Source organism: Microtus pennsylvanicus, chromosome 3 (assembly GCF_037038515.1).
Source record: "Microtus pennsylvanicus isolate mMicPen1 chromosome 3, mMicPen1.hap1, whole genome shotgun sequence".
NCBI lineage: Eukaryota > Metazoa > Chordata > Mammalia > Rodentia > Cricetidae > Microtus > Microtus pennsylvanicus.
Window position 1 is genome coordinate 6,384,064 of NC_134581.1, and position 26,187 is coordinate 6,410,250.

The window sequence follows — 26,187 nt, forward strand, 5'->3', positions numbered from 1 at the left end:
TCCATTTTAAAAACAAAAATAATTTTAATTAAAACAATTTCTTGGCATTGTTCAAAACATTATAAGCCTCTGTTTACAAAGGAAAACTTCTAATCTTGGTTTAAAAAAGGCAAACCAGTAAGCTACATTAGACACAAGACAGATGATGGATAGCTCCACGGCCACATGAGCAATGTCTCTGCTTTATTACACAGGTAGTTAGTTCCTTCGGTGAAAGCCTGGAGTCTTGTATTTGCTTTATGCATATTGGGTCTTGTGTTACTTGGCAGGAACCTGTACTCCCTTGAGTGAGCTGGGTTCATTGGTCAGAACACATTCCAGCATCGACATCAATTCCATTAATCATGGACAGGCATGAATAAGTGAGTGAGATAAACCAATAAAAAAATAACTGGTGAATAATGAACACTGTTGGGCTGTGTATGATACTCAGTAATACGAGATCTGAAATCCTTTAAATTCAGGATATATGAAATGCCATTTAGGAAGTCTTACGTCAAACAGGTAATACATGATTACTAATACTCTTAATGCTTCAACCCTGAAGGAATTTAGATGAATTTCCACATGAAACCATCTTTGTTATTTCCTTAGTTGCTCACAGGTGACTTGCCAATTAGAATGAATTTGGATATATTTTGTAATTAGACAGCACAAAATTTAGTTCTAGATGCAGTTAAATAAAAATCACTTTCTCAGATATCATACCATAGTATCAAAGCTGCTCTGTATAAGACAAACAGCTGTCCTGCCAAAAATGACCATGACACACAAGAGGTCACTAAAGATGCTGCTCTTTCCACTTCTGACTGCATGTTGTGTAGGTTTATATAGTTTACTCACACACCACATCATTTTTAACTACTTAGGATTTGAATATAGTGGGGAAAAGTTGGCCTCAATGGTCATTAGTTCAAGTCTTAGAATTCAAAGTGCATTTTAAAATTGTATACACATTTTACTTAAAAATGATTCTAAATCTTAAAACTTGAAACACAATAGCATAGGTTTAACCTACTTTTATTCTATTATATTTCAAATTCTTATGCATCAGGAAGTCAAAGGAACACAACCTATTCACACTGCCATTTGCTTCTCGATACAATCTGAACCAGCAGACATGGGTTTTTTTTTTTTTTAATATTAAAGGCTGCTTTTTATTTAATGAGTAGGTATTTAGGCAGGTCACATACTTTATGAAACCATGTCTAGAATTTCCATTTCCATTCTTAATCCAAGAAGCAAAACCTTTTAAGTGTTATTAAAGGTACAACTGGAAGTTTTCATACTGGAAATCCACTATATATAATGTTGTACAGAATGTACAAATGTACATACTGGAGAACTGCAAGGTTTTATTCAAAGTCCACTTCCAGTCTAAATAACCTCTTGGTAAACCAGTGGGAGTTGGCGTCCTCCTGTTCAAATCAAGAGTCCCATCAAATTAACTTTTGTAAATACAGTTCTGATTATGTTGATCCAAGTAATGCAGTGGTGGCAAGTTGGGTAAAGGTAAGGTTTTGTTTTTATTTTCGCCAAATGCTGTCTCACTTGATTTAGGAGGGCTTGGGAATACCCAAGAATTATCTTCCAGAGAATTTCTGCCATAGGAGCTGTGCTCCTCAAAGTCTGTACCATCATTAGGGATCCGTCTCTCATTATCTGTCCACGACTGAAGAACTGCTTTCTCTGATAAAACCTTTATATCTCCTGGTAAAGGACATGAAGCATAGCAAGCAGCTTTGCCATTTGGTGACAAAGGGGGATGTCTTTTGTATGTTGCAGTAAAATTTGTCAAGTGCAATTTCGTGCTGTCTCTCCCAAGGTCTTCAACACATCCTGCTGGGGTGCAGGCTACAAAGGAAGCACAGGCTGTGTCAGTTTCCTAGCAGTTGTAGCTGTAAACATGTCATATACTAACTCTGTAGCTGACACTAACATGAACACTGCCAGTTCAGTATGTTCATCAGGAAACTGGTTTGGAGACTCTGAACAGATCTGAGTTCTGACAGACCACATACTTACTGCCACTGAGTTAAGGTCATTCACTCAGCTGCAAGTGGATGTAGGAGTCCCTTCCTGCCGTGTCCTGCTGATGCAGTCTCCAAGACATAGAAAGTGTCATCTCTTTACAAGGCAAAGACCAGTAAAGCTCTTGGCCTTCAATGTGGCGAGTTTTAGAGCATATTGGTGCCAGTGGGGACTGAGAAAAGTAGTAGCGGTTTAAAATATATTCCTTTGCTTATTCAAACTTCTCTGTGGGAGAGTGGCCAAAAATAACTTATTTTTATAAATATACTTTGAATTCTTAAGAATCAAATGAAATTTTAACATATATTCAATGGTTTTTTGGATAAAGCTTTAAGTTCAATTTCTTAGAATAAATACAATGATTAATATAATTCTGCTTTAGTCAACAAGCAGGTCAACATAAAAGGAAATAGGTCTTTCATGCATACAATGGCTTAGGAAAGACCGCTGTGAGTAGTATTTCGCCACAGCCAGTGCAGGCACACCGCAGCATCTTCTACTCTTCTCATTCAGTCTGCTACAGTTGGAAGCTACATTTTTTCTCAACTTAAGGCTGACCAAGCTGGGCGGTGGTGGCGCACGCCTTTAATCCCAGCACTTGGGAGGCAGAGGCAGGCAGATCTCTGTGAGTTCGAGACCAGCCTGGTCTACAAGAGCTAGTTCCAGGACAGGCTCCAAAAACCACAGAGAAACCCTGTCTCGAAAAACCAAAAAAAAAAAAAAAAAGGCTGACCAAGTGGACTGAAGGCTGCATGCAACCTAATTATGTGTGGGTGTGAGCATAAGAATGCAGGTACACACACACGAACATGAAGGTCAGAGGACAACTTTCCGGAGTTGGTTCTTTGCTTCCACTGGTTCTTCCCTCACACTTGTAGGTGAGCCCTTCCAGTTGCAGAGCCATCTTGCTGGGTCAACTCATGTAATTTTAGAAGAAACAAATTGAAACATTTGGGCGGGGGAGTAGGAAGGGTGAATAGAGAGAAAAAACTGAAAGTAATTAATTCTTCTGGGCAGTAGTGATGGGCAGGTCAGGAGTAAGTGAGCCATAACCCTTCTACTTAAAACCATGACTTTAGGGACTCGTGACCTCTGGTCACCTGGACTTAACACTGTCGAAGGAAATGTTCTAGAAACTGACAGTGCAAAGGCATTAAAAGCCTGTGTTCTCAGCCAATTAAGAAGGAAGACAAAATGGAAAGAGTTCTTTTTTCTGCTGCTTTGGAACACACTACTTCTGATGTAAGTTGTACTGACAGCTTGCTCCACACTAGCTGATGCCCTCTAAGGGCAGTCTGACTTCTGCTATCCACCTATGGTGTCTTCATAAGTAAGCTGAACTACTGGAGAACGAGGGAAGGTGAACCATAAATTAGGTTATGCTTGCCTAACATCACATTAATTTGCCTGATTCTTAAGTACCCAACACTGCAGAAATCAAAAAAAACTTTGAATTCCGCCCCCTCCCCCCAATGTGAAACATTTCCCTTACAAACACTCCTGAGAATATTTTTGAAAGAATTTTCTTGTTCTCCTTTAGGACAATCAGAGGTGCAAATAACAATTTTAAATTAGACGCTGATCACCTTTCAAAGTCATCACATTCCTTTGAGAAGTAAACTTAAGGCATTGAATGTATACTGTATGCGTCAGACATAAACCTTTCCTGCAATGGGAGATGCAAACACTCACAAAAACAGCGCTGGCAAAAGTGCCCACTACTAAGTTAACAAAAGCTCAAAAGCTTTAGTCAAACATTGCATGTAAAAAGAAAGCAATGAAAAGTTTTTGTTGAGTCTGCCTTCAATCAGACATCCTGTATGGAAAAGAAAGCCTCTAAGAAGATGTCAGGAACTAAATGAATCAGAGTTGTTTTGAAAATGAAGAGCTAGGTCTTTGGTATACTTCACAGTACTGAAATGAAACTTTGGTTTGGAGTTCATTTTAAATATATAGTTGTGGTGAAGGGCCAACTAGAGCAAACCTAACACCTCAGCCTTACACATGAGCAACACTTGGCTGAGAAAAGCCACAAGGGGAAAGAATATAGTACTGAAGAAAAAACACCAGCAACACCTTTATGTGTGAAGCTGACCAGCTAGAGACTGAAGCCGCAGCAGGGAATGGGTGGAGTGGACACACTGCACACAGCCTGTGTATCACAGTCATCGGATGAGATTTTGCTAAGATAAAGTAGCTAGCTGATCCTCAGCCAGTGTGGCTGGAGTCGGCATCTCCAGCCAGCAGGGACTTGCCTTTCTTGACTGCAGCTGAGGTCTTCAGTTTCCTGAGTAGTTCTGCTTGCACCTGCGTCACCAGGTGTAGGTTAGACATCTCCCTCTTCAGCTCCCAGTATGCGTGCTGCATGTTATCACTAAAATGGAATTTTAAAAACAAGTTATACTAGTCCTTCTTATGTGTAAAGGGGAATAACTTTACAAGCAAGCAGGTTTATTTTTATATTGTTTTCTGACAATATAAATGAAACTAAATATATTTAATTGGAATGTTTTAAGTGAAAAACACCTAGGGATAACATTGCCCCAATTTCAAGCAATAGCTACTGTAATAAGCAGATTATGATAAACATTCTAACCAGTGAGTTTCTTACTGGCTCTTAAAACCAAGGGTTTATTTTAGCCAAAACTGCACAGTGCTATTAGTAAAATTAGTAACTAGTAAGAAATACGTTTCTCCTTTGTCAATCTGATCAAGAATAAAATTGCATTTATTCATGTCTGGTCTCTGAGTCCATCTTTATCTTTGGATTGTTTTGACACTGTGAAATGAAGTAATGAGGAGATACCCGAGACCACATTACGGCAAAATTGAGGCTTCATGCATTACATTCTTTATGTCTGACTGGGCTGTCTCATACTGTTGGTTCTAAACCAATGTGACATGACAGCACAAGACATTAGGAGTCACATGACTTTCCCCATAACTAAGCAGCAGCTAGAGAAGCAGATTATAGGAAACAGAACTTCAAAATGCCTTTCCATAGTTTTATAATGAAAAGGATTTTATCTCAGAATCTGAAATTGTTTTATATCTAATTTTAAAAGCTTTTATTGTCCATTAAATTCTCTTAGGCCCATAATTTTCTTTAGGTTCGTAATTGCCAACTAAGTGAAATCTTCAGCACATATTCTTTTTTTACTGCACAGTCATACCTGAATTAGTCAATGTAAGAACTGACTCCATAATATTAGAACAACCACTATTACAGGTTCGAGAGTGTAAGTAGTATGGGAAGAAAACAAAGCAAACACGCTACCTCATGCTTCATTTTTTTTCTATCTAATAAATAGAACTTAAAAGGGATAACCCTGAAATCTGAATCTAGTAAAAAAAAAAAAAAAGAAGCAATAGGTATTTTAAAACAAGTTAAATTGTGTGAGGTAAAATTTTACCTCTTTTAACATCGTATTTCTACCCTACTTGGGCTGTAGTTTTTGTATTATGAACTATACTGCTTTGAAAAAAAATCTCGCATTTTAAATATCATTGTTTATCCTCTGGTGTATTTAACCAGCTCTACATCAGAACCAGTAAACAATGGAGATGCTTTTTACAACTGCTGTTGTATAACGAAGTCTGTCTTCAGTGTGAAGAAGATTGCTGGTTCCATGTAAAATTCTGGACAGTGGATAGTTTCAAAGAGTCATTTCAAAGTTGGGTCCTCTACTGAAACTCAGGCACACAGGCATGAATAATATTGTTTGAAAATAGTTTATTGTTATAAAATGGTGAATTTGAACCTAACTTTAAAAATATTCATGATACTTGGGTACTCAAACACCAAGTACACGTCAAGTAAAAGATGATTATAAAGGTGTTAGTATCAATACCTAAAGTACATGTTAAAAATTCAATTTAATGATGATTGCTTAAAAATGAGGGTAAGATGAAACTACATCACCAAAATTTGTCCTTTGCTCTTAGTGTCACCTACACTGAAACTACAGATTAAAAAGATACGTGGACTGTGGGAGAAATACCTAAGAAACGGCTCAGAAGTTCAAGAGTGTTGGATGGAGGCTGCTTGTGGTTCCTGGCCGCCTGGCTAGCTTAGACCCGAAAATAATCACACAGAAACTGTACTAGTTAAATCACTGCTTGGCCCATTAGCTCTAGCTTCTTATTGGCTAACTCTTACATCTTAATTTAGCTCATTTCTATTCATCTGTATATCACGACGAGGTTGTGGCCTACCAGCAAAGTTTCAGCATGTCTATCTCTAAAGGCCATGGCATCTCTCTGACTCCGCCCTTCTTACTCCCAGCATTCAGCCTAGCTTTCCCTGCCTACCTAAATTCTGCCTTGCTATAGGTCCAAAGCAGTTTCTTTTTTCATTAATGGTAATCACAGCACACAGGGGACTTCCACATCACAAGAGTGCTTACTGCTCTTGCAGAGGACCAGAATTCAGTTCCTTGCATCCAACTGCCTTTAACTCTAGTTCCAGGGACCCAATGCCTCCTCTGGCTTCTACAGGCTCCTGCACACCTATTGCCCCTATAAACATGCAGGTTCACAAAACACATGTACATAAAAAGATACATTTTAAAACCCTAAGATGTGTTGGCAAGTGACTTGAGTTAAACTGGAAGCAAGGAAAGAGTGAAGCTGAGATCAACTGTACTGTTCTCTCCGACCCCCACGCAGGCTCTGAGGCACACGTCTACACTGCCCCCAATATCTAAGATTGTTACTGTTCACACACAGGCTCTGAGGCACACGTCTACACTGCCCCCAATATCTAAGATTGTTACTGTTCACACACAGGCTCTGAGGCACACGTCCACACCGCCCTCCAATATCTAAGATTGTTACTATTTACAACTCCTCCTCTTGTGGATAACAACATAAAAGCATTATCTTTAAAGTGTGTGAAAATGATTGGTAATTCTATGTGTGTGAACAAATGCTGAAGCCATTATATAAGAAATGAAAAGGCAAGTTATCTCTCAACTTCTCAGCAGGGTTCCAAGTGTTTTTGAGCCTATGCATGGACTGCATACCAATACCACTTTGGCCTACTTTCTTTTTTTTTTTTAATTTTTTATTTTATGTGCATTGGTGTGAAGTTGTCAGATCCCCTGCAACTGGATCTTCAGACAGTTGTGAGCTGCCATGTGGGTGCTCTGGGAATTGAACCCGGGTCCTCTGGAAGAGCAGTTAGTGCTCTTAACCACTGAGCCATCTCTCTAGCCCCCAGGCCTACTTTCTTTAATGGGTGTATAATCCTAACTTGCTTTAAATGACATAAGGAAATACATTTTGTGTATATAGTTGCTTCTAAAAAACTTGTATTGCAGTTTCTTGAGTACTAAAATGATAGTCACTGTACTTGAGAGCCCTGAAAAATAACACATAGGAATAATGATGGCTAAGTACTCATTATGTGCTAGGCACTTGACCACATTCTCATACCATCTTGGCAAAATGGCTGTGTGAGCTAGTGTTCTGTCACCTTGACACAGGCTAGAGTCATTGGAGAGGAGTGAGCCTCAACTGAAAAAAATGCCTCCATAGGGTTAGGATGAAGGCAAGCCTGTAGGTCATTTTCTTAATTAGTGATTGGCATGAGACGGTCCAGTCCATTGTGTGGTGGGGGGGAAAGGGGCACCCTTGGGCAGATAGTCCTGGATTCTATAAGAAAGCAGGCTAGGCAAGCCATGGGGCAAACCAGTAAGCAGCGCCCCTTCACAGCCTCTGCATCAGCTCCTGTCTCCAGGATCCCGCCCTGTTAGAGTTTCTGTCCTGACTCCCTGATGATGAGCAGTGATGTGCAAGTGTAGGCCATGGTGTTTCATCACAACCACGGTCACCCTGACTAGGGCAGAGAAATCTCATTTTGCCCATGGGCAGACAGGTTCAGAAGTCAACTCCACAAGATTGCCTTTTCAAAGCTGTCTTACTTAGCCACTCTAAGTACTGATCACACTGCCCTTTTAGGGGACAATATTTTCTTAGGCATTGTTATTATATTTACACCATGTACCTGTAAAGGGGTTAATGGCCCACACAAATAGGCTTATTCTAAGTACAAATTTTCACCCCTCTATCTGTCTGCATCTTAGGAGAGCATTCTATGTCCTGTTCAGAAAATACTGTAAAGTCCTGATCTGTTAACCAACACTATATAACAACCTTTTTGTAAATGAACACTGTTTATGACAAAAAAGGAGAAAACTCATCTATGATTCCACTTTCAGACATACAGTTTTCTTTAGCATTTGAAAATTCACTCCATTACCTTAAAGAAGCGGTTTTCAACCTGGGAGTCCTGACCAGGACACCAGATATTTACATTATGATTCATTACAGTAGCAAAATTACAGTTATGAAGTAGTAACAAAATAATATCATGGTTGGAGTCACCAGAACATGAGCAACTGTATGAAAGGGCTACAGCATTAGGAAGGTTGAGAACCACTGCCTTAAAGGAACTAAAATGGTATTTGTTATAGAATTAAAAGATGGATACTTTGAAAATTGTAATTTCTCTAAAAAAACGGTTTTCAAATATATTTGATAAGTACGGCATAGCAGGTCAGGTCAAGCCTACTGGTAAGTAACTGTTGAATCATTTTTATAAATACATGATGACCAGAGATTACAGCCGGCACCCAGAGTATCTGCTCCTATGGTTAAAGCTCAAGCACATCATGAAAGGTGGAAAGCACACAGACCTGTGGAGAAGGCCCTGGTGTGGAGTGTGATCCTCCCTCGACAAGCTTGCTCTGATGAGATCTCTGTCCTGCAGAATGTCTTCCTGAGATGGACCCTGTCATGTGTTTAGCAAAGAAAAGAAAGGAATTATTTCAGCTTTCTCAGTTCTTGACCATCACAGATGTTTCAACATCCGCAGAATACGTTTATAATTGTATAAAGTATAAGACTAGATTTCAGACTCAATTTTAATCAAACACCGCCACTATCCCCAAAATGTCCAAATCACTTTCAGTTATGTGGAGCATTCATGCTTTCATTTTCCTTTTGAATGTGTTTGCATGAGTTTGGAGTCCTATAAAACATACGTCTGAACATATCGAAGTGTAACCCATTACATTACTGTTTAAGGTATATTTGCATGAATTCTATGGAAAATGGGAGGTTTTGGCATTATTTCTGTACCCCCCCAAAAAAAGCAAAAAATGGACAAGTTACTGTTTTAACCATCAAGCCATCTCTCTAGCTCCAAATTTATTTACTTTTATGTGCACTGGTGTGTTGTTGCCTGCATGTGTATCTGTGTAAGTGTCGGGTCCCCTGGAACTGGAGTTACAGACAGTAGTGAGTCACCATGTGGATACTGGAAATCAAACCTGGGTCCTCTGGAAGAGCAGCCAGTGCTCTTAACCACAGTTACTGTTTTAAGACATACATTTCCTCATAAAATGAATGACCTGGTAAGAACTTTCCTGTATGTGTAAATATTTTCGTCTTTATTTTCAAAAACTACATAAGAAATTGATTCCAATTTCAGAAAAAGCAATTTTATCTCTTAAAAAAAAAAAACCCAACAAACCCCATGCCTGAACAGTGTTCTCACTTGGGAAACGCTACAGAATTTTATCTCGTTTTCCATCAAATGCATATGGGCCCACTGGTTTTATTTTTCTTGCAGTGGGCAGAGGAGAGACTGTCGTGTTTTAAAAGCATCGCGTTACATTAGAATCATTCTCAGGAAATGTGGCCGAGGTTTCTAGTTGTCTCCTCAGCCCGTTCTCATCTTCTTCACTGATAATGGCATTTGATTTGGGGTTCGGTACTGTGTCGCCAGCTCAGGACTGCATTTCCCAAACTCCCTTGCAGGTACAGCCTTGGCAAGAACTTCTTCAAGTCCCCACATCCTTCAAACTTTTATTTATTTATATTGTAGGTGTGACACGACAAAACGAAACCACCAGCCCCCAAACCCCACACCTATAAAGATACTTTTAAAGAATCTAATGTACTCGTGATCTTCTCTCTGTAACAGTCTCACAGGTATTAATTTGTTTATCAGGAGGAACTGCTGGTGTAAGGATGAAAAAAAATTTACTTAATACTTATATAACATAAATTATAGACCAGGCATGTGGCTCACTCCCATAATCTAATACTTGGGAGATGAGGAGGACTGCCATAAGTTTGGGGACAGCCTGGGCTACATAGTGAGTTCTGGGCCAACTTGGGATACAGAATAAAGGTCTGTCTCAAAAGTACCATCTCAATGCTACTCTTTAGTGTAACAAGGGAAAGCTATTAGGACTTCACATATACCCTACATTTGATGTACTACAATATAGGATTTCAAATAGTTTGGGGCCCTGGCTTTACTGCAGTGACAAAGTGCATGTGGACAGCCTGTGGAGAAGGAGAAACAGAATCAGCAAAGCATCAGGGAGGTCTGACCACCAGCATCGGAGACATGCTTTGGGTTGTTCTTTACTGGTCTCCATAGAATAGAAATTAAAATGATCCTCAGACCCCTTCAGTTTTTGTGACATAAATTAAAAAAACAGGCTCCTTAGTGAATATTTAAAATACACATTTACTGGAAACCTTCTCTTGAAAGCCAACAATACAAAATAAATATTGTTAGGATAAAAAATAGTTTTATACTTACTGTCACTGCAGAAAAGGTTGAACCTAGACCAGCAAAAATTAAAATCCTCAAAAGGATTGTCCTTAACATGCAAAAACTCCTTACGGAAGTGAGTAGGCTGCACTGCTGTGAACAGCACTCTTGGGAATTCCCTCAAGGTCCACATGTCCTGGGACCTTCACTACTCTGCCCAAAACTAGGGCCCCACACTGGCTATTTACTTTAACTCAATGTATTATATCACTGTGGCTGAGTCTGAACTCTCAGAACCAACTGCTCTGAATGTAAATGGCCAGGGTAAGGTGTTGGGAAAGCCCAGCAGAGCCACCTCTGAAATGCTGACCTTCCTAAGAGCAAACACTAGTAGCCAAGTTTGCAAATAGTCAATAGAGAGCGACTAGTATGACCACAAAGGCTGCTGCTACACACCCTGAAGGTATCCTAAACTATGTGTCTCATAAATGGTGTCTTAGCATTTTAAAGTTATGGGCAGAGTAGACACAGACAAGTTATGAATGTGAAAATAAAACTACTTTCTTTGGCTCATTCTTAAATTTCTATATCCAAGTAGATTTTGCTCAGATTTAAAAGTACATAAAACATCATAGTTTTAACTTGGAAACCTTGGGGGAAAGCCACCGGCTCTTCTGAGTTTGTGTCTTAGCATCAGGTGTGGTATTTTTCACGGTAAGACCCCCTGCTGTCAAGAATGCATGACTAGGAAAGCAGGACAGCGTTCAGGTTCTCTTGCCTTTTCAACACTCCTCCCTACCTCACACCAAACTCTAAAGGTTTCTTGCCTCTCAGAATTCATGTCATCATCAGTTTAAACTGATGGAACTTTCAAAAGGTTCTTGTACTTTTAATAACCTGTTTCTATGAACTGCTAGCATATGATAGATATAAACTAAAAGCATATTTATTCCCTAGCACCACCTAGTGGAACAGAATAAGTAAGAAGAACCACACTCCACTTCCACAGACACTGTCTTTCTGAATTACTCTAAACAAATTTCTTTTTGTTTTAATGTATGTACTGAATACACTCTGTCCATGTACTATGCTAACCTCTTTATACAATCCCTAACTTAACATTTATGAAAAGAGAGTTATTTAATGCCCATAGAAAATAAATTTCTTGAATGTAAATGATATTCCTAATTTCCATATTCAATAAAAAACACAGTGAGCCAGATTTCCATGATTGCATGGTACTGTTTCTCATTCTATAGTGAAAAGTCTATGTATAAAATGTAAACATACTTTATTTATAGAAGCTATCAAATTATTTCCTTTCAAAAAGAGAATACACACTGACAATGATTCCGAGTTTCAAAGTGCCAGTCTTCTCTAGCAGGCAAGCGAGCAAGCAGCTGTTTTCAAGGGACTCATTAGTGGCTGCGGTCACTGAGCTTATGGAACAGAACGCTCAAGTACGGAGAAATGGTGATGTCTAGCCAGCCACAAGTTTAAAGGTAGGGCAGTAATGTTTAGTGCAGTCAAGTAACAGAGACAGAAACCATTTGGGCTCTAAGCCAAGTAGACATCAATTTTTGTGGTGCTTTCTTTTACCAGGTCCAGGGTTTCCAATATGGCTTCTCACTGTCCAGAATGGATGAAGTTAGTCAGGTGGAAGCAGAAAGCTCCCGTGCTCCGACATGCAGCTCATTCTCAGCGGGCACTGACAGATAAAGACTACATTCTACAAGAGAGAAGTGTGAGCACATCTGCCACATTTGGGGTGTGGGTACACAACTCTGGCTGAGTCAGAGAATGGCAAGCACTCCACTTTTAGAAGGTGACCTCCAGGGAAAAGTGGACAGGAGTCCTTAGCAGTATGTAAGGCTTTGGTGGGCAAATAGTTGAGGTGAGGATTAAAATACACAAATGTAAAAATATTCTGGTGCCATTTTTTCATATTCCCCGGCTTCATCTGAAAACTCAGCTGTTTTTGAACCCAGGGTAAATCATGGTAAACAGACTCCTAGGGAGAAACTGAGAGGCAGTCTGCCAGTCTGCGTGAATGGATGACTTTAGGCTAAGCATGCTAGGGTGGAGGCAGTCTGCATGAACGGGTGACTGTAGGTTAATCAAGCTATGGCAGCAGACTTGGCAGATGTTTTTCTTGTTCATTTTCCTAATTCTTGAATTCTCAAATGTTTTGAGTCTTCTGAAAAGAAACAGGCTATGTAAGGCTTCCTTTGTTAGTGGTAAGCTTGTTTTTTTCCCCCAAGAATTCTATAATGATGTCTCTTTTGTCTAAACTAACCAAACTGTTAGGTTAAATAAAATGGAAAAAGTTAAAACTAAGTTCTCTTTAAAATTTTTAGACACATTCAAAATGAGAGGAACCCTATCCTATGGAAGGGAAGTTTGGGGGAAAATTAAAATAAAAATTAAATTATTGGTGGTTTGAATAAGAATAGTCCTCCTGGGCTATGTTTAAATGCTTGGTCTGCTGTTGATACAACTGTTTAGGAAGGGTTGGGAAGCATGGCCCTGTTGAAGGAGGTGTGAGTGACACTGGAGGGTGGGGCGGGAGGTGGAATCTGAGGTATAACAAGCCCGTGGGATTCCAGATAGCTCTCTTTCTCTGTCTTGCGCCTGTGAATCAGATGTAAGCTCTTTGCTATCGCTCCAATACCCTGCGTGCCTGTTGCTATGTTCCCGAACATGATGATCATGGAGTTAAACCCTCTGGAACCTTGACCCTCAAATTAAATGCTTCTCTTATAAATTGCTTGGTAATGGTGTTTTGTCACAACAATAGAAAAGTAACTAAGAAATAGTTCAATATACATTTTAAATCAAGTCTTAAAATTATATTCTTAGGCGAGAATGAATATATAGGATATATGAAATCCTAGCAACAATGAACATTCTATGACTATAATTAATTATAGACCTATGACTTAGTACTTAGTTACACAACCTATATATATACACGAAGTGCACAAAGTTCCCAATGTAACAATGCTGAAGTACCATCTGTTTGGCTTTCTGCAGCTCTACTTTGAGATCGTTGCATTCCTTCCTCATGAGCTCCAGCTCTTGTTCCAAACCATGGATCTTCAAGTCACAGCTTAACTTTTCTACCTCCCAGTTAGATGAGGGTGGATTTAAATTCCTCATCACTAGAAAAAGGATAGACAACAAAATAGTTATTTTTGCTTTTAATACCAAATACAGTTCCTAGGCGACACTGGTAAAATATCAGTAAGTAACCGGCACAAAACAAGCATAAATACTAAGGCTCAGCCAGCATCATGAACTCCATCAAAGTTTGCAATTTGACTGACAGAATGCATGTCAAAACAACTTCACTCTTAAACACCTGACTATGGAACTTAACACAGCTGGAACCTACAGTACCTGACTATGGAACTTAACACAGCTGGAACCTACAGTACCTGACTATGGAACTTAACACAGCTGGACCCTACAGTACCTGACTTAGTCCTTCATTTCTCCATCTCCAAAATGTCCCGCCCATCAACATGGGAAGATCTCACATTGAATTTTTTACTGAAAGGTCTGTCAATAGGCGTTTCTTTTGCTTATCTCACGAGACTGTAGATGGGAACAAGGCTATCATCTCTATTTCCCAGACAAACTTTCCTTTTCAGCATCTCATCTATACATTTCATCAACTTTCAGGAAGAAAAAGATTTAAGAGACAATCAGGCCACTCCATGACAACATGTTTAACTGTGGGCAGTAAGTTCAGTAGGAAGGCCAGTTTTGGAGAGGATGGGGTTTTGTCTTTGCTCCTCTACTTTATCATGCACTACCCTTGAATAAATACATCACATCTTCTGTAGGGAAAGTACAATTTTCAGATAAAGAAAAGTTAGTAAGATATTGTGTGAAAAAAAGAACAGAAAAAATTAGCCTTTATCATACAGATATAGGAAACGGATTATGAATATAACACACAAATGGAAAGATCAATTAATTCTATTAGAATATTCATAATAAGTAAGTGGCATACCCTGCTGAGTTTCCACCTCTGTTCTTAGCTGCAGAAGCTCTACTTCTTTAGACTGTAGCTGTTCATTCAATACTTTCAAAGATTCAGTGTTGTCTTTATTCTAGTTAAGTAGGGAAAATGCCAAATTACAGTCAATAAAATCTCTAGGTTTGTCTTATTTCTTACTTTTTAGGTCAACATTGAATAAATCTCATTCTAACTTTTAAAAGCAAGATGGGGAAAATGAACCCTGATTCTCACTAATCTTTGTTTCTTAGGACATCACTGCTCACTGGATTAAAAACAAAACAAAAACAAAATAAAATGTCCACAATGAGTAATCTGACCTTGCCATACTTTTTTCAAAGTCAGTCAGTGGTGCTAAGAGACTTTAAGTCCTTAACATCATTAAATACTAAGCATTTATTTTTGTATGTTATTGGAAAATATAGTTTTCCATATGCCATGAACATGTTTATTTTAATTAATAAATGTAAATGTTTAACCCTTTAATTCTAAACTTCTTGCAAGACAAAATAATTAAAATATAAAGTATTTTCAAATCAACTTACTATTTTCTCCAATTTGTTCTTCAAGCTGTCTCTCTCGATGCAAACCTCTCGATATGCATGATAGGCCTTATTCACTTGTTCTCGTCCCACAGAACTTATTTCTTCATCTGCTCGAGCTCCGGCAAGCTGATAGCATGACATTAGGGGAAGAAACCTTCAGTGAGTATTCTGCAGAATCACGTAAGTCCATCTTGTGGTGGCTCTACACTTTAACCATGGCAACATAAGGATAAAGCCTACGTTTGCCTATAATTAAGTGACTATTGACTCCCATACAATCTCACTAACAAGACAAATATAATAGAAAAAAACTCAAAAAAGACACCCAAACACATATGTTTGTTGCTCAACAGTAATCTGTACTTTGTACTATCTGCTTTATAATATACGTAATTATCACACTATAATACAGTAGTCTTGGAAGTGTCCGGGTACTTTCCAAATCTACAGTATCTAATTTCTATCACCAGAAAAGTAACAAATCAGACTCGACTTCTTAAGGAATACACATGTCACTTCATTAAATCTTACATTATTCCAGCAATTGAAATTAATAGATTGATGGTTACAAAGTACAGATTTTGTATGTTAACTATGCACTAAATCCCATGATTTTATTGAAGTTTAAAAGCATAACTATTATGCTAATATATGGCAAGCAGATTTAATTACTAAGTTAAAATGAATGAGAAGAAATTATGATAATACTAAGAAATGACTTCCTTGCTTTGCCATTCCACCAAGTGAATAAGTTCTACCAACACCCACCCCTCAAGTTTTTAAATACAGGGAAATTTCTTAAGAACTCATTTCTTGGACTGGAGAGATGACTTGACAGTTGGGAGCACTGACTGTTCTTCTAAAGGACCTGGGTTCAATTTCCACCACCCACGTGGCAGTTCATAGCTATGATTCCAGTTCCAGGGAATCTGACATCCTCATACAGAGACACATGCAGGCAAAACCCCAATGTACATTAAATAAATTAATTAGTCTTTAAAAGAAAACAAACTCATTTCTTTTACCATTTGAAGTTCTTGTTTTTGTAAGATAATAATACAAACCTGATTTGAAGAAATAAACTAATTAGAACCTTAAAATGCCATAAATAAATGTGCAGCCAAGAAAAAGTTTGACATATAAAATCAAGTTAAGTCTGATGATTTAGACTGCATTTCGGCTACCTCAGATAGTATTAAAAAATGTAAACCTTAGTATGGGAAGTACACATCACGGTCAGCTTCAAGGGTTACTCCTACTTTCCCCAGGAAAGCAAAGAGAATGCAGAAGTAAAGGGTCCGTCCAGTCCCGCTGAAGAGCTTCCCAACCACAGCGAAGCAAAGTCATTTACTAGGATCTTACTCTTCTGTACAGACTTGGAAATGTTGTTACAGGCATATACCAGGGCGGGGTGACAGCTCAGTTGGTAAACGATTATTGCACAAGCGTGCAGACCGGAGATCAACCCTCAGGTTAAAACCCTGGTGTTATGTGTACTTGTAACCCCAGTAAAAGGGAGACAGTGACTGGAAGATTCCGAGGCTCCCTAGCCAGGCAGCCTAGTCTAATTAGTAACCACTGTGACCTAGTGTGAGATCATGTCTCAACAAAGAAGGTGAACAGCTCCTAAGGAACAACACCCGAAGCTGATTTCTGGCTTTCAAATATATGCAGGTACACATGCGTGTGACACACACACACACACACACACACACACACACACACGCCCCCCCCACACACACACAGAAAAAAACTGACAACAATACATAGCAATGACAGCAGGCAATATGAAAACAAGGAAAAGAAAATGCTGGAACAGAAAATCTTTAAGTTTTTAAATCTTGTCCTACGAGATTACCAAGCACATGGTACAACTGATGCAACATAGTTTAGTGGTGAACAATTTAGAAATTCTTACTTAGTCTTGGAAGACAGATTAGAAAATATTTTAAATATCAAATATTTGGAATTATTCTTTATGTCAAATATAATCAAAAGAAAAAAATGACCTTTTCTTCCAAAGCCCTTATTCTTTTCTTTAAGAATGAGTTTTCTTTCTCTGAATCTTTAAGTCTCTTCTTGATGTCTTCATATGCGGTGACAAGAGCAAAATGTGAAGCAACAGACTCATCTCCTGAATACCCTGAGAGTGGAGTCACCGTCTCTCTTCTGTGGGCTTTCTCATGATTCAGAATGCAGATGTCATCTTCTACTAGTGTGTCCATGGCAGCTATGGAGTCGAGAAAGCAGGGAAGACAAGCTAGATTTACAACGTGAACACTGAGAACAACCTTAAAGCTATCCTTTTAGGGGGAGCACAGGGTAATTGCTATAAGCAAGCTGCCCAGGCTCTAACCCAAAAGAGAGGCAGAGGCCTGGACTAAAGTACAAGATCTCCTTTGAGGACATGCCTCTAATGATCTAAGGATCTTCCCTAATGCCACACTTCTGGAAGGTCCACAACACCATCACTACCACTGTGGGGACCAGACCATAACAGTGGTGAATCTACTTAACGAGTGTAAGTGTAAGGGGCTGGGTGACTTAGTGAGTAAGCTGTTATGGCTCAGGAAATATTAATAGCCACTTTTATAATATAAAGGATGAAAATGAATACAGATAAAGAACTTAGATCCAGTACTATAATCCATTACTATTAAGTTCTATAAAAGTATGAAATTACACTGGATTAGGGTTCAGCAGTAGAACATTTGCCAAGCATGTATCAGGTTCTAAGTTGGATCCCTAGCTAAATAAAACATGACTGTAAAATATTATTTTACCTAAAAGAATATTTTATAAAGTTACATATATTATAATAGAGATTATATATAACTATATATAGCAAATCTATCTCCCTACCTACCTATCTAATAAATGCTGTGATGCAGTCTAATTTTAAAGGAGGTAAAAACTGTACCCGCACTATTCATCTGACTTAAATATCAAACCTACCCTAATTGGATAGAATTTATTGAATTTGTGTATCTTCTAAAATCAGCTAAAACCAAAAACTAATAAACTGCTATACGAAGACAAGAAATACTTTTAAAGACCTGAGCTTTTTACACTTTTGTTTTAAACAAAGCTCCAAATAATTTAATTGTAGTATCTGTATTCATTTTTACTATTAGTCATTTTCTAAGCAGAAATACAAAATAAAACCCACATAACTCAGAATGGCTTTGTACAGAAAAATGATTATAATGTATAGATAAGTACTATATCTGAAACTTCTAGAGCTAGAGGGATGGGGGATGGTTTTCAAAGATGGTACCAAAATGACATTCGTTGACCCTTATAAGTGAAGGAGGCATTTTAACTAAATTTAATTACACTTAACCTTTTGACAGTCTGCTAACTTCTAGTAGGTGCACAATTTTAAAGACATGACAGTGTGAGGAGGGGGAGCCGAAAGGGGAGTGACAGGAGGTAGGAGACAGACCAGAGAGTAAGTGAGGTTTACTTTTAGGATGAAGAGGCTGTCAATTTTGGCCCATATTCTATAAAATGTTTTCAAAGATAGCCTAGACATGACACTTACACTCGTTAAGTAGATTCACCACTGTTATGGCCTGGTCCCCACAGTGGTAGTGATGGTGTTGTGGACCTTCCAGAAGTGTGGCATTAGGGAAGATCCTTAGATCATTAGAGGCATGTCTTCAAAGGAGATCTTGTACCTTAGTCCAGGCCTCTAACTCTCTTTTCCTACCTTGATGGGAGTTATTTCTCAGTGCCCTGCCACAATGGGCCACTTACTCCCCTCAGAGGTCCAAAGTCAAGACACCCATCTTAATAACTAAATTTCTAAAATTGGGACCCAAAAAGTTATCTTTTACTTCCTAAGTAGCCCATTTACTCGTATTTCACATCAGAACACAAGGCTGAGTCATATAACCACCAATCAACTACTCGGCCCTGTGCTGCTCAGAAGCATCCACTTTAATTCCCAAGGCTCCCTACAATAAGAGGTAGAAAGTCTTATTGCAGAAGAGAAAATTGGCCAGCGTGGGTCAGATTAGTGTTCAGCAGATGCTGTCTTGTTTTAGAGCCAGAGTTACGAATATTTTCCCCTCCACAATCAACCTTTTTTTTCCCAAAGAAAACCTTAGAAAACGAGTAGGGAAGCTCACATCTGTAATCACAGCACTTGGAAGGCTGAGCTGGAACGACTACTACCAGTTCAAGGCTGCCTGGGCTAGAGAGAGAGTCCCAGGCAGTCTTGGGCTAGCTACAGTATGGAACCCTGTGATAATGTAGCTACAAAACCAGCCAGCTAGCCCACAAGTTTGATGCTTCTGAGTAAATGGCACTAAAGTTAAATAATCAAGCTAATGCTAATATGCAACATTTTAAGAAACTTGCTTGTACGTATTCTTATTTACCATAATTAAAAAAATACTTACATTCCAATAATCTTTAGCAACTTAGTGTCAAGAATAGACAAACACAGTCACTGGACTGCTGCTGAAGTCTAGCGGAGGAGCATCTCTCTAGCATAGAGAAAACTGGGATTCTATGTTAAATCCTGTAAGGTGACAACAGTTGCTATGAGACCGTGCATCCACCAGGCAGCAGGTCACAGCACTCCTCTCCTTCCTTCCGCTCTTAACATGCTTTCCACCTTCTCTACCAGGATGATCTCCGCACTGCTGGTGCCGAGATTAATACAGATATCTCACACAGGGCTGGGCATTCAGTCTCTAATTCTCATCACTTTAACCCAGCATGCATCTCGCCAGTGACTGGTGACCACTGCAAAAGGAAGCTTCTCTGACCAAGTCTGAGAGCAGCCCGGATTTGCCCATCCCTGCAGCAGGGCTGATCGAGGGAGTTGGGTTGAGTGGTTTGGGCCTGGGGAGGATTGGGAAGCCCTTACCTGCCTGCACTGAGGTTAGGGTTAGGTGGGGGTGGGAGTTGGACCTTGTGCTCAACCCAAATACAGGTTCTTCATAAAACACACTGAATGTTGTGATTGTAATTTTTCCCAATAAGAATCCAGACAAGCTCTATGATACAATGGCCTAAGGTTAAGAAACTCAAGTTCTAGTCTATGATCTGTCACCCTGATTATATACTAGTTCACTTCAGCTCTCTGGATCTCAACTTTCACAGCTATACATAACAGGCTTGGATTGTATCATTAAAATACCACCTCCTAATCCAAATACAGAATGGCAACCTGAACAGATAAAAAGAAACTCACAGTTGTGTCAGAAACTGACTGATAAGTTAGATATATTTACACTAAACTTGGCTAGAAAAAAGCTACCAACACCAGAGTCAAGGAAATCGACTTAAAGAGGTGAGTAAATGTCTTTATGATCATATCTGTGGCGCGTGAAGGAGCTGGGGTTTGAATTAAGGCCTACTGTGCATTACTTTCTAAACTGAATACTGTTTAGAATTCCCACTGGCGGGCTGGAAGGATGGCTCAGAGGTGGAGAGCACTGAATGCTCTTCCAGAGGTCCTGAGTTCAATTCCCAGCAACCATATGGTGGCTCACAACCATCTATGAGATCGGGTGCCCTCTTCTGGCCTGCTGGTGTACATGCAGGCAGAACACTGTATACATAATAAATAAAATCTTAAAAAAAATTCCATTGGCTTTCTATCTCTGAAAAGTTAGGATATTTGAGAACCCACTTCATCTAGGTCAATTAAACAGTGGGCAAAAAAAGATTGTCTTATGGAGGAGAACCAGGAAATAACAAGTGACTCTTTTTCTCATTTTAAATAATTAGGGGCAGGAATGGCTTCTGTTCCTTTAAAAGGGATTCTCAAGCGCCCTTTTAAAAAGATGACAGCACTTCATTGATGCACCTTTCCAACCATATGCTCTGTAATTCATTAAGTCTCCAAAAGCTTAAGCACTATCAGATATGCAATATGAGCAATTCCATTTTCATGATGATCCTGACTCACAGCCTGCAGTAGTCCAGAGCCCAGCTGCCATGGCTAAGGCTTTCAAGACTCAAGTACGGCTCTGTCGGCCTGCCCCTCACTCCTCCACTGCAGTGCATCTCAACGCAACCAACACCATGAGACACTGTCAATAACTATTTTCTAACAATGAGACAACTTCAATTCAGGGAAGTGCCATTAAAGTTAGGTTGGTCCCATTCAGAAGTTTATTATTATTATTATTATTATTATTGCCGCATCACTTCACTCAGTGGGCACTACAACAACCTGCGCTAACATTAACGAAGCACTTCTGGTTTAGGCAGTTTTACACTAGACACTGTGCTTCACCATATTTTTTTAAAGAGGTCTCACTGTGTAAGGGACTGGTCTGGAACTCAGAAATCAGCATGCCTGTTTCCCAAGTGCTGCGATTATTTAGGGCGCGTGCCACCCAATGCAATGTGTGCTTCACCTTTTAATGAACTAGGTAGTTCTTAAGAATTCTTTAAATCAAGGTAAAAACACTGAGATGGGTAGGCACATCTCAAGTCACAGGTGAGGTAATTACATATGCAAACAGGTTGCCAACTCAGAGCCAGTCCAGCTCTTAGAGACTGTTATCTGGAAAGTGAGCAGTGTACTTCAGAAAAGAGAAAAGAAAGCAGGACTAGGAAGCTTAACCTCTAACTCGAGTTATGTGAACAGATGGAAAATTCAATGCTTACAGCCCAGGGCTTTTGATCTAATCCACTGCCGTTTCCCATGACAGCATGCTGGCTCTTGGATATTAAACGCTCACATTTGCATGAAAACGAGCATTTACGAACCTTAGGGCAATCAGTATTTTGTAGCGATCCAGCAAATAATCCCAACTATTCCCAGTTTGAGAAGAAGGAGTGAGCACCGCGGACTGGGTCACGACATTTTTGGAGAACTAGAAATGAAACTACTTTAAGATTTTGTTCACTCCAACTAAAAACTCAAACGGGGGGGGGGGCGGGACGGAGGATGTCTTCTGTATTTAAAGAGCAGAGGCCAATTTCAACCCCAGTGGTCAATGTTTTTGATTATCGTATTATTTTGTTCTGAGCAATTTATGTTCTGATTTGTAGTAGCTTCCATGGGTAGTCTATCTCACCTCTAAGAACCGGGTTCCCGGTGAGGAGGACTGGAGTGCTAGCCTACCTTGCAATACAGCCAAAAAAGGACTGACGGTCACTGCCCAGACGCCATTGACAGTACCCGTGTTCCTTTCCCTTTCCGACATAAATGCCACCTCAGTGCAGGAAATAAAACTGAAAGTATTCCCAGTCGATCAAAGTACGGCCGTGAAGGCTTGGGAAGAGCCTGTGGCAGCCGGGCGGTGGGGATGACAGGGGCTGGGGATGCTACGCTGGGCCGCTCCGTACCGCAGAGGGGCGCCGGGGACAGAAGACGACGTGTGTGTGGCCAGGCGACAGCCACCAGGCCGGTCCAGGCCGTCTGCACCCTCCCGGCGAGCGCGAGAGATCCACTCACCCTGAACCCTGGCTACGTAGGGCCGCCCCCAAGGCCACCGGGTTTCGCTTCCCCAGTGTTTGGAAACCGACTGAAAACAAACCGGGTCGCCAGGGGTCACCACGGGCTTCCGGTTTCCTCGAAGACACCGCCGCTCCCCTCGTCAAGGTGGCCGCCGCAGGTGTACCGAGGGAGTCCCATGTCTTCGGCCGCGGCTCCCGCAGGCCTGTCGTCGGGGGGCCAGGGAGGTCACAGGCGAGCCGAGCAGGAGCGGCCCGGGGCCGCCCGAGTAGGCCCGTTACCCAGCAGCACGCGCGCCAGCTCGGCTGACGAGAGGTTTCTAGAAGGGGCCACGAACGCCCCGCAGCCCACAAAGGTGTCGCCGCTGCACACACCCTGTGAACCAGCGCAGGGCGACGAAACCGGAAGCGGGACCTGAAGGATCTGCGGGCACCGCGGAGCGGCGCTCTGGCCGGGAAGGGCGGGGTGTACTACAAGTCCCATGAGCCTCTGCGCGGGCGCAGGGGGTTGCACCACGAGTCCCGTGAGCCTCCGCGGCGGGGCGCACTACGAGTCCCAGTGGTCTCCGCGGCGGGAGCGGGGTGAGGCGTCGCAGCGGGCCGCGGGGAGGCGGAGTGGAGCTGGGGAAGTCGCGGGCCGGCTGCAGCGGGGCTGAGGCCCGTGTTCAGGGCGCCCTCTAGCGCGTCCTTTCCACTCGGCGGCCTCGCCGGTGCCGGAAGGTGGGTGGCTGCGGCTCGGCTTGGCGGCGCCTGGCGTGGTGGCTGCTAACCCGCGAGCTGACGTGCGTCCGCGCTCCCTGGAACCCATGCAGGCCCCGTGTTGCGTGTCGCGCGGCGATCTCCCTGGGTGTCCTGTGAAGCGAGGTCGCTGTGTGTTTCCCACGCCCCTCACTGGCTCAGTTGGGGTTCCGGAATCCTCTTCAGTGACGTAGGAGAAGAGGGGACCATGGCCAACTTTGGCTTGTTCTGGCTTCCTTAGAGTTGCCCCCCCCCCCCTCGCCCCTTGGTTATTTCTAGATAACAACCTCTTTTTTTTCTTTTTTTGAGGCAGGGTCTTATGCATCCCAGGGTGGCTACAAACACACGTTTTCCAACACCAGGTGAAGAATGAGCATCCATTAATTCTCGCTGTCTATAGCTGACTAAATCGTTTCCTTTTTCTCGTTTTCCTTTCTTTCTTTCGTTCGTTTTTTCGTTCTTTCTCCCTTTCTTTTTTTCCCCCCTTTTTCTTATTCCCCCCCCCTTTTTTCTTTCTTCTCCTCTCCGTCCTTCCCTCCCTCTTCCCTCCCTCCCTTTCGGACCTGGAGGGCTTCAAGTAGCCCAGACTGGCCTTTAGACTCTTGAATTTCTCGGTCCTTGTGCTTCCACCTCCCAGGTGCTGGGTTCACACACATTACCAAACTCTGTGCCGCTCTAGAGATTGAACCCGAGGTCTTGTGCATGCTGGGTGAGCATTCTACCTCACTGCCTCTCTTGAGGACAATGGATTGTGTGCTTAGGTATAGATGAGTTAATTACAATCTTGGGGAGTCACAGACAGAAGAAGCCCACAGGCTCCAGATTATTTCCGGTTAACTGTGAGAGTCAGTTATAGAAAGTTAACGTCCATTTACTGCCGACTAGAAAAGCTCATGTTTCTCGGTACATTCTTAAATGCTATTTTGTCAACTGGAACCTTAAACCTTGTCAGTGTTCCATAAGAAGGTCTCAGGATATAACACTGTCTCTGGGTAGGTACCTTTTTCACTGGAGTAGATCTGCATTTGAACAAACAAAATAGATGGACCCTGGCATAACTCGTGACTGTGATGCAGCTCTCTTTGGGGCAGATACTTATTTTTATGATTATACAAGTCTTATTTTGATTAATTAGCTTGCTTGAGCAATGAAAAAACTTTTAAAGTGTTACTGTTTTTAATGTGTTTGGTGTTTTGCCTGCTTGTGTATGTTCATGCAGTACACATGAAGGCCAGAAGAGGGCACTGTATCACTGCCATCAGGAGTTTGCATAAGTTGTGAGCCTCCCTGTAGGTGCTGAGAATTGAGCCTAGGTCCTTGGGAAGAGCAGGCAGTGCTCTTAACCACTGGGCCTTCTATCTAGCGCCAACTTTTTTGTTTTAATTTTTTTTAAGTGCTTCATCTCTGAAAAATGCTTTAGTACGAATCATGTTTTTAGAGAAATAAAATTTTCAGTGAGTTTCTATATATAAGTTGTATACTGAAATTTCATCATTCCACCCTCTGGATCATATATTCTGTGGTCTGTTCTATATTCTGAATACTGTATTCTTTGTGGACCTTGTTAGACATGATTCTTAATGTCAGCTGAACAGAATTAAGGTGTCAGAATTGCCACATTGTAAGAGCGGAGTCTTCTGTTGGTACCGTCCTCAATGCCATGCTGCCAGTGCATTTTAGAAGCATTCTCTCTATACGTCTTACATACAGACAAAGTCTTCTAGGGAGGGAATAGTTTTAATAAAAATATTAAGTATTAAAACAGTTTTTAAAATACTAGCAAAATCAAAGAACTTGGTATATAAGAAAACTTGATGTATAAGTTACTTTTCTCATTGTTGTAGCAAAAATAAATCCTTGGCAAAAGGTGATTTAAGGAAGGACGAGTTTATTTTGACTGACAGCTTGAGGATGCAGTGCATCATAGTGGGGAGGCATGGGGACAGGTGACTGGTCACTTTGTGGCTGCAGTCAGGAAGCACAGAGGGAGGAGTGCCAGTGTTTGCTGCCTTCACCATTCTTATTCAGTCTGGTGTCCTGGTACATTGAATGTTGCTGCTGCCCACATTAGGTTAGCTCTTCCTTCCTGTGTAGCCCAGTCTAGACAGCCTCACATTAGGCTAGGGCTTCCTTCCTGTGTAGCCCAGTCTAGATACCCTCACATTAGGCTGGCTCTTCCTTCCTGTGTAGCCCAGTCTAGATACCCTCACATTAGGCTAGCTCTTCCTTCCTGTGTAGCCCAGTCTAGCCAGCCTCACATTAGGCTAGCTCTTCCTTCCTGTGTAGCCCAGTCTAAACAGCCTCTCATTAGGCTAGGGCTTCCTTCCTGTGTAGCCCAGTCTAGAGAGCCTTACCTTAGGCCAGGGCTTCCTTCCTGTGTAGCCCAGACAGCCTCACAGACACAGCCAGAGGTTGGTTTCCATGGTGATGTTAAATTCCATTTAGTCGACAATCAAGATTAACCAACACATCCCTTGCCAACCTGACAAACATGTCAATTTAAGTCGTAACATTCCATCCCTGTCCCCTAGTGTTTCATTTTCATCTCATAATGAAAAATACACTTACTCCACCTTTGAATGTCTCTATCATCTTTCACAGTACTGACATTGTTCAAAAGCGTAAGGGCAGAGTCTCTTCTGGGACCAAATCATTTAACTGTAACATTTACCCCCTTTTACATGAAAAAAAAAATCAAAAGAAACAAACAAAAACCAAAACATGTTACGTCTAACATGCAATAAATAATTCCACAGAATAAATAGTTCTATCCCAAAAGGGAGGGATGGGCATATAATAAGGAAAAGTCATACCAAAGTAAGATCAAAACCCCTCATGGTTAACACCAAGCC

At 41.0% G+C, this 26,187-nt stretch overlaps 2 protein-coding genes across 7 annotated transcripts in view; one reads left to right on the forward strand and one right to left on the reverse strand.

Annotated features, from left to right (window-relative positions):
• On the reverse strand, positions 1-23,111 carry Azi2 (5-azacytidine induced 2). 4 transcript variants are annotated; one of them, XR_012909935.1, is made up of 8 exons: positions 22,599-23,067; positions 17,182-17,402; positions 15,173-15,298; positions 14,622-14,721; positions 13,616-13,764; positions 8,730-8,824; positions 2,761-4,405; positions 1-2,584 (listed from the first exon to the last, which is right to left on the reverse strand). XR_012909935.1 is itself a non-coding variant. In XM_075964229.1 (8 exons), the coding sequence occupies exons 2-8, from the start codon at positions 17,395-17,397 to the stop codon at positions 1,445-1,447; spliced, it is 1,215 nt and encodes a 404-aa protein (XP_075820344.1). In that variant the 5' UTR covers positions 17,398-17,402; positions 22,681-23,111; the 3' UTR covers positions 1-1,444. The 4 variants fall into 4 exon arrangements, 3 of the variants coding, with proteins under 3 accessions (XP_075820344.1, XP_075820343.1, XP_075820345.1); XM_075964229.1 differs by having other exon boundaries at positions 1-1,854; positions 4,287-4,405; positions 22,681-23,111; XM_075964228.1 differs by having other exon boundaries at positions 1-1,854; positions 4,287-4,405; positions 22,599-23,099.
• The window catches only part of Zcwpw2 (zinc finger CW-type and PWWP domain containing 2), a 125,079-nt gene continuing 121,951 nt past the window's right edge, over positions 23,060-26,187 (forward strand). For 2 of the 3 annotated variants that reach the window (XM_075964231.1, XM_075964234.1), the window contains exon 1: positions 23,060-23,179. The gene's annotated coding sequence lies outside the window, so the exon portion shown is untranslated. Of the gene's footprint in view, positions 23,318-26,187 lie in introns of all 3 variants that reach the window. The other variant, XM_075964233.1, reaches the window with a different exon arrangement.

Coding starts and splice junctions, on each gene's coding strand:
- Azi2 (XM_075964229.1), bottom strand. CDS start 17,397: ATGGACACACTAGTAGAAGATGACATCTGCATTCTGAATCATGAGAAA. Junction 13,765..14,621: donor AGAGGTGGAAACTCAGCAGG/GTATGCCACTTA, acceptor TCCTTTTTCTAG/TGATGAGGAATTTAAATCCA. Junction 1,855..4,286: donor CTCAGCTGCAGTCAAGAAAG/GCAAGTCCCTGC, acceptor CTTCCTTTGTAG/CCTGCACCCCAGCAGGATGT.